This window comes from Nicotiana attenuata, chromosome 6 (genome assembly GCF_001879085.1).
Source record: "Nicotiana attenuata strain UT chromosome 6, NIATTr2, whole genome shotgun sequence".
Taxonomy (NCBI): Eukaryota; Viridiplantae; Streptophyta; class Magnoliopsida; order Solanales; family Solanaceae; genus Nicotiana; species Nicotiana attenuata.
The window spans coordinates 22,672,764-22,681,107 of NC_031994.1; the positions used below are offsets into that span (position 1 = coordinate 22,672,764).

The 8,344-nt window shown below is 34.9% G+C and overlaps 1 protein-coding gene across 1 annotated transcript; it reads left to right on the top strand.

Moving 5' to 3' along the window:
• LOC109226707 (F-box/kelch-repeat protein At3g27150-like) lies at window positions 630-3,683 on the top strand. The gene is made up of 2 exons (XM_019391549.1): window positions 630-816; window positions 2,178-3,683. The coding sequence occupies exon 2, from the start codon at window positions 2,219-2,221 to the stop codon at window positions 3,470-3,472; it is 1,254 nt and encodes a 417-aa protein (XP_019247094.1). The 5' UTR covers window positions 630-816; window positions 2,178-2,218; the 3' UTR covers window positions 3,473-3,683.

The window sequence follows — 8,344 nt, forward strand, 5'->3', positions numbered from 1 at the left end:
TGATCTAATACAACTCTCTCATTTTTCTGGCTTTCTCTCTCTATCTCTACTTCAAACGAACGTATCTTATTGAGTTCATACTGTCTCTTTGCAATACTAGATCTACAACAATATTATCATCTTTGCATCTCTAGGATTATAATATTTGATTACGATTTACCCCTTTCCTACTTTTGATTGTTTTTTAGCTTACAAAGTATATTGTTAACTTTTGAGCCAAACATGCACTAAGAACATACACATGCTACTTTACTTGAGTGACAGAGCCAAGATTACAACTTTACGAGTTTCGAATTTTAGAATTATGGCTCCAAGTATTAAGAAATTAGATACTTAGTTTCTTAATACAAAAATATTTTTTGAGCAAAAATTAATGGGTTCTACCGAACCGACTTCTACCTCCTCAATTACATTTTTATTTTCTTTCACATTGATAGTAGATCGTGATGCAATAATAACCACTACAGCTTTGGTAAATGGTTCATGTCGTTAGCTGATTCGTGGATTCTAGCCAATTGCTAACTTTTTATCTTTGAATTGTTAATTCGTAATTTTATAATATATACTTTAGAACTGCCACAAGAGTTCAGTACGATGGTTTAATATAATAAACTCTCCATTAGCATATAAAATAGTATTGTAAGTGGAGAAGTTCTCAACTTGCCATCACCTTGTCTCCAACCCTTTAAAGAGGAAGAAAAAAAAAAGCAAGAGAGCAAGAAGAGGGAGAAAGAAAAACTGGAGCACAAAGAAGGAAAATGATGTGAAATAAAGGAAGAAAAACTAGTTGGATTTTCAAAAATCCAATTAATTAAGGTAAATATATTCATGATTTTATTTTAGTTAGTTTTAGCTTCTTTTATATATTTTGGAGTAAATATAATGTGATTTGTAGTTTTTCTTTTCTTTCTGTTTTCTGAGGAAAAAGTCATAAACTCGGGTTTAATTCATTTCCCTTTACTTTCCAATCTATTTTCCTCTTAAGGAAAAAAAAAATACTACTGATTTTCAACTTGATTATTTCATTTTGTGGCTTTATAATGTGAATTTATTGAAATTCAATAATGAGTTCTTGAAATCTAATAGCTGTTCACACGGAGTTTGTACGTGGAAACTACTTTCTGTTTGTCTTCTGATTTTGAGTTTAAATTTTATACACTCACAATTAGGTAGCTAATTACAAGTAAATCTATTGGATAAACATTGATTCGTAACCTAGTACAAATAGAAACAAATTAACCTGCTACCATAGAGCAAACTATGATAGTGTAAAAAATGTTACTATATATAACTTAAATACTTTGATTTTGGTCATATGATGTGTTTTTACTCGTTGTTTGGTTTCTATGTGATTAATTACTGCAACTACCTTAAAGAGGTCTCAAAAATCCCATAAACTCTTGGGATATTCAAGATTAAAATATGGCCGGATACTTTTTGACAATAAAATAGTTCAAGAATCTGGAGATCAAACACATCTCCAGGAGGTCTGCATCATCCTACATTCGAGAAATATGCTGGTTCAGCTCTCGAATTACTGAGATAATCAGGAGAGAAGAACCAAGGGAGAAACAAAATTGTACTCACAATTGATTAGTAAAAATATTTCTCTTATAAAAGAAACTTGAAGAGAAAAGTTTTGTCATATTAATCTTAGCCATCACTTCCTCCAAAAGATATTAAAGGGTGTGGAAAACAAGGGCTGGTATATGCACTAATATGTTAATTACGTGTTTGTTTCAAACACAATACTCAAAGGAGCCTTGGAGCAACGGTAAAGTTGTGTCCATGTTATCACGGGTTCGAGCCACGAAATCAGCCACTGATACTTGCATTAGGGTAGGCTGCATACATCATATACTCCCTTGGCCGGGGTGCGGCGCGTACTCGAATCCCCGTGATCGCAGGCGAGATGCTTCGTGTGCCGAAATTCAAACATAATACTGAAATGGTCTATTCCTCCAATTTTTTGGCACACTTTATAGTGGAGTAGCTGTTTTTCTCAAAAAGAATGAAAAGGAAGAGATACTGTATCTCATCTTTGAGATTCAATTCTTGAGGCTAGTATATCTTGCTATTTTAATTTTTTTAAAGGAAATGTTTATCTTCTTATCGATAAATGATCCATGTCGCCAATCAATTTTAATTTTAAGTAATCATGTTTGTTACTTTTTAAGGCTAACTGCAGATGATTTGAAGCTCTGAATGTCTTAAGAGGATGTTGGACTTAAACAGAACAGAATCTGAAGAAGAAAAGATAAACTTGGATCATCATCATGCTAACTATGATCTTGATGAGAAATCAAATCTCAGATATGGTGATTGGGTCACTTACAAGAGCCATTCCTCCAAAAAAGTTAGAATCTCTCGACCCGAATCCTCGAGAGCTGAAAATTCTAGTAGAGAACCTCAGGATGCAGATTATCCCTCTCTCAACTATCAGGTTGAGGGCTTGATTCTAGCCAGGTTTCCTAGGTGGGAGTATTGGAAACTATGCCTCGTAAACAAGAGATGTTCGATGCTTCTAAAGAGCGGTGAGATATTTGAGATTCGTAAAGAGATTGGATTTAAAGAACCTTCAGTATTTATGTTGGCTAGTGGGGAGACTAACTGGTGGGCGTTTGATCGAGAGTTCAAGTACCGGAGGAAGTTGCCCGATTTACCATCAGATGAGTGCTTCCCATTTAGTGATAAGGAATCACTTTGTGTAGGCACACATTTGCTCGTATCGGGCAGGGAAATCGATGGTCTCGTTGTTTGGAGGTTCGAATTAGCAACAAATAGTTGGCACAAAGGTCCCTCTATGGTTAATCCTAGGTGTTTATTTGCATCAGCAACTTGTGGTACCACCGCTTTTGTTGCTGGTGGTGTTGGTATTATGCCGAATAGTGAGGTCTATGACACGGCTGAGAGATACAACCCCGATAGTAGATTGTGGGACCCACTACCGAGGATGAAGAGGAAGAGGAAACTTTGCTCGGGATGTTACATGGACAACAAATTCTACGTGATCGGGGGAAGGAATGAGAACGGTGAGTTAACGTGTGGAGAATTCTTTGACGAGGCTAAGAACAAATGGGAGCTGATTCCGGACATGTTGAAGGATGATCCGGTACAGGACTACCATTCACCGCCCCTCCTTGCTGTCGTGAATAACGAGCTATACTCGCTCGAGGCTTCTTCGAATCAGCTGAAGGTTTACTTGAAAAAAACCAACACTTGGAAACAATTAGGACCGGTTCCAGTACGAGCTGATTCAAACAGGGGATGGGGCATTGCATTCAAGTCACTGGGGAATGAACTTCTTGTAATAGGAGCTGCTTCGTCGTCAGTGTCTTATTCTGGTAATTCTATGGCTATATATACTTGCTGTCCTGATCCTGATGCAGTGGAGTTGCAGTGGAAACCTCTTGACAGTGGTCGAAATCGACTTAGTAGTTTCATCTTAAACTGTTCAGTCATGGTAGCTTGAATAATGCCCTTTATATTATGATCAAGGTATAAGAGGCAATGCCACTGGTTTATTATATTTGCTTGCATATATTCACTAGTGCTTGTATGTTTATAGCGCTTGGGATGCTACTTGCTATGTTTTATGTAATTTGCAATGTTGTTGCATGATTATGATTTTTATGGAGGGTGTTATACTAATTTTTATTATGAGATTCTGACTCATCAATTTTTATTATTAGATTTTTTTTTTCTTGCTTTCAGCAATTCATTTCAAGCATTTTCCGATCTGTAGTTTAAAAATCCTGTCATAGTCGAAAGTCCTAATTGTCCAATTGAGGTTTGGGAATGAAGAACTTCTTGGTGGAGAGCGTGAAATTCTTTAGGTGTCCTTTTTAAGAACTGACTTTTAACTTTTGTCCCCATTTTAAAAATTTTTATACATCATCCGCCTGAATTCCTCCTCCTGTTTCTTCTTCGTCTCCTCCTTCCCCATTTTCTTCATATGTAATAAAGATCCATTGCTTATTTGTGGTCAGTTTGAATTGGTTTGGTTGAAGAAACTTGAAGAACATCCTTATTGGTAGGGATGGCAAACGGGCGGGGCGGGTTCAAGAATTTTTTTTGAATTTAACTGCGGTTGCGGGTTATGCATTTGTTTAATACCTGCATCGCACATTTGCTGCTTTTCGTCAAAGAAGATTCAAATGTTTTTGTAGAGTTGTAAATTGTAATCTGCTTTGTCAATTAGAATCTGTTTTATAAACTTTCCCTTGCTCATCTTTATATCTTTATTTTTATTTTAAATTTTGTTAATTCATTAATCTCCTCTTTTCTTGCTCTGTTAAGCTTAAATGTGTGTGTCATATAATATATTCTAGTTATAAATTGTGAACATATTCAGATATTACCAATTTTTGGGTCATTAAAATATTGGTGCGTCTATCTGGTAGAAATGTAGCATACTAGTTTTAAGAAGAGATATTTAAAATTAATTATTATGGTTAACTCACTAATCAAATTACTACTTTTGTTATGGAGTAATTGTTAGGCTATTCCATTTTCTTGTAGGAAAAGGATTGGAGTTCTATAAATTGAGGATCCGCCCTTCTCAAAGTAGCATCCACAATGTATCCATATGGGGTTTGAGAGTCGTGTTTAGGGGGAACTTTTCAGGACAAGTGTTAGTGTGTCACTTGTGTTTGCCTCTTCGTGAGGTTATTCTCTCGATATTTTGTACTCTCATTTATTATAGTGGATTGCTCATCTCCGCCATGGACGTAGGTCAGTTGATCGAACCACGTTAAATGTTTGTGTCTCTTTTGGTGTATTTTTCTTTTGTTGCCGGACTTATCGTCGTTCAAGGTTTGCTTTGCTAGATTCCGCAAGACACTTGATTTTTTCGGACATAACAAGTGGTATCAGAGCGAGGTTTAAGACGGGCTCATCTTAGCGTGTTCAGTTCTAGATGTAACATATTTTACGTTAATCGTGATTTTTGTCTGAGAAATTTGACAGGTGTGCTACGCACGTTGAGACAAACTTTGTGGTGGAGATTTGGAGATGCGACCTGTTGAAGGCTATGTGAAGAAGGTGGATCAAGTTTATTTTGTCAAAAAATTCAGGCCAATGGGGAGAATTGTTAGGTGTTTGTCCAGATTTTCTTACCATAATTGGTTTTCCTATTTCATGAAGGAAACGACAACATATTTACCATAATTGGGTTAAATCTTTTCCTAGAAGGAAAATATAATTTTTTTCATATTTGGCTAGTCCCTTTTCTTGTAGGAAAAAGTTTGGAGTTCTATAAATTGAGGATCCGCCCTTCTCATTCAATAGCATCCACAATGTAGCCATATGGGGTTTGAGAGTCGTGTTTAGGGGGAACTTTTCTGGAGAAGTGTTAGTGTGTCACTTGTGTTTGCCTCTTCGTGAAGTTGTTCTCTCGATATTTTGTACTCTCATTTATTATAGTGGATTGCTCATCTCCGCCGTGGACGTAGGTCAGTTGACCGAACCACGTTAAATGTTTGTCTCTTTTGGTGTATTTCTCTTTATTGTCGGACTTATCGTCGTTCAAGTTTTGATTTGCTAGATTCCGCAAGACACTTGCTTTTTTCGGACATAACAGTAATATGGTAAAAGATATTTTCTAACAAGATTAGTAGAAGACATACAGTAGCACATGGAAAACATTATGGACATAGCTGGAACTACCTAGAAAAAGAGAAAAGAAGGCCATAGGTTATCATTAATTTGTTTGGAATATTTTTTTAAAAGAGAAACTACTTGTTAAAAATGAAAAAATAATTCTTTTGCTTTGCGGCGCGGGTTTGTGCGGGGCGGGGCGGGGTGGTTTGAAAACAGAATATCTTCCTGTGCGGTGCGGGGCGGGGCGTGTTTAATTTTATGCGGGTAAGGATGAACTCGCCCTGCAACAGCCCCGCCTCGCCCCATTGCTTGTTGGATATTGTTGAGCTTAATCGTTAAAGAAGTCAAAGTGAGTCTACTGATACTAACCGGTAAAAATTATTGTGCTAGGTATTACAAGGTTGGATATCAAATGTGGAGTCATTTGAAATTTGATTTGAATCAATTTTGAAACAAAAAAATTTGGTGAAATTTGTGTGCAAGTTCCAATGATCCGCTAGGATTTTTAAATAAGTTGTACCAAAGTTATGAAATAAAATTTTTACTAAAATTTTGACGATCCGTCAGGATTCAGGAATCCGTAAGGACTTGTAAATAATTTTTCCAAAATCATTGATACAATTTGTACTAAGTTCACAACCACTCAGTAGAATGAACTGCATCTATATAATGGCTGAAGAGATAATTTTCCACCTATTTTGAACAATCAACATATGTTAGGAATTTTTTTTAACATATATGTTAGGATTTAGGAATAAGAAAAAACTACTTGCTTGACTACTTTCATTGACACCAAAGAAAGAAAAATCTGTTGGTTTTTTTAAGCTCAATGTAGCTTAAAAGAGGGTGAGTGGGAAACGGAGGGAAAATGAAATATTTGAGTTTCATTTGAGATTCCCTCCTTGACAAAGGGACATTGTCCCATATTGGAAGAGGAAAAGATTTTTGATGGGTATATATACAATTGTTCTTCTTCTAGCTCTTAATTAAAGAGTTAAGAAGAAGGCAATCCTCGCGTCATCGTCGCTCGGCTTCGGCTTCGGTCAAATGATTGATTGATTAATTTTTTGGACCAAATTTATTTGTTAATAGTAAATATTAACGTAATCAATATCTATATCTATATATACTATATTAAAAGCACGAAGGCTCTTAACAAAATGTCGTTCGTCTTTTTTACCCTTTAAAAATAGAGTTTACATTGGATAAAATAGTAATTTAGTTATTTTCCTAATATAAAGAACTAGTCATTTTAATTATTTTTCCAAATATTTAGGACTACAAAATCAACTAGGTTTTATATATTACATCCTTCCTTATTAGGAATACGTAGAAAGCCTGAATATTTAATTAGAACTTCAAAAATGTTATAAATAGAATTGTAATTATGGTGAATGTCTATATTTAGAGAGATTCTAGGGTTCATTGCTTGGTGGCTAAGTCACCCTCACCCTATAAATAGAGGGTTCTATTCCATTGTAATTCATCCAAAAATCAATAAGAATTCTCTCTCCCTACTTTTCTCTACAATATTCTTCTTCTTCTTTTATTGTTCATAACACGTTATTAGCACGAGACTCTAACCAATTGAGTTGAAGCTTTGGGATTGAGCATAATGATTGTCAATTATTCCATAAACTTCCTTCATGATTAAATTCTGAATTTAAGGTAAGTATTTTACCGTATTTTTTTCTTTTATTCTATACTTTGATTTTAAATATAAGCAAAGACAACAAAGTTTGATTATAACTCTAATGGAGTTTGTAAGAAATTATAACCACTTGAAGTGGTAAAATTTCTATGCCTCGCCATGATCAAATTCATGTATGATTGTGGGCAAAGAATTGAAACCCCGTCCCATTGAATTTGCTCCATTCTCATTCCCTTAAGAGAATGTGATAGCAGTATGTGATAAGTTTGAAAGAAGATAAAATTATTACTATGAATGTATCAATGGATATGGACGTGGCAATAGACGAAATTATAATCGTCATCCTTTGTGGTAATGAGAACAATAAGGATTCTCAAAATAATCTTTCACTCTGTGAAAAATATTTGTCATCGATTTGACATGAGATTTTGTAAAGCACATATAGATGATTATGGTCCATTCATGATGTGAATGTGACAACATCTGATTATTGAATACATATTCATTCTTCAAAGAATATGAACGTGCTAGCGGTAGTGAATATACCGCACTCACCTCTAAAAGGAGGTTTGAGATGATATAAGAAAATAATGTCATTATTATGGTATGAATGGTCATTGGTCACGTACCTATTGTACGCCAAAATATTTTGGCATTGTGATTGTTAAAAGACAATGGTAATGCAAGAAACAGATCTTACATATAATTTTGACCATAACCATAATGGTATAACTTTCTCTTTAAAAGAGATATTCACCATATGGGTGTTGATGAATATGTGGTACTACAAAATTAATTGAGAACTCTGCAAGAGCCAATTATACTATTTCGGAGAAACACAATTAATTACCAATAAGGTATTGTGTTGTAGTAAGTCTCAAAGAAACTTATTCAGTTTCCAAAGTATACGCGAAAGCGGTTGATTATATTGAGACAATAAATAAAGGAAAGATTTAATATCTTCTATTAGTACAACTTGTAGCGGGGTAATATGTATGTGAAAAGCTACCCGCTTTATTCTCCAATTTGTACTACATAAACAAAAGAATACCACAATGAAGTGGATATTTATTGATATAAAAACCCATATCA

Bases quoted from the DNA above. Each gene is read 5' to 3' on its own strand.
- LOC109226707 (XM_019391549.1), top strand. From the start codon at position 2,219: ATGTTGGACTTAAACAGAACAGAATCTGAAGAAGAAAAGATAAACTTG.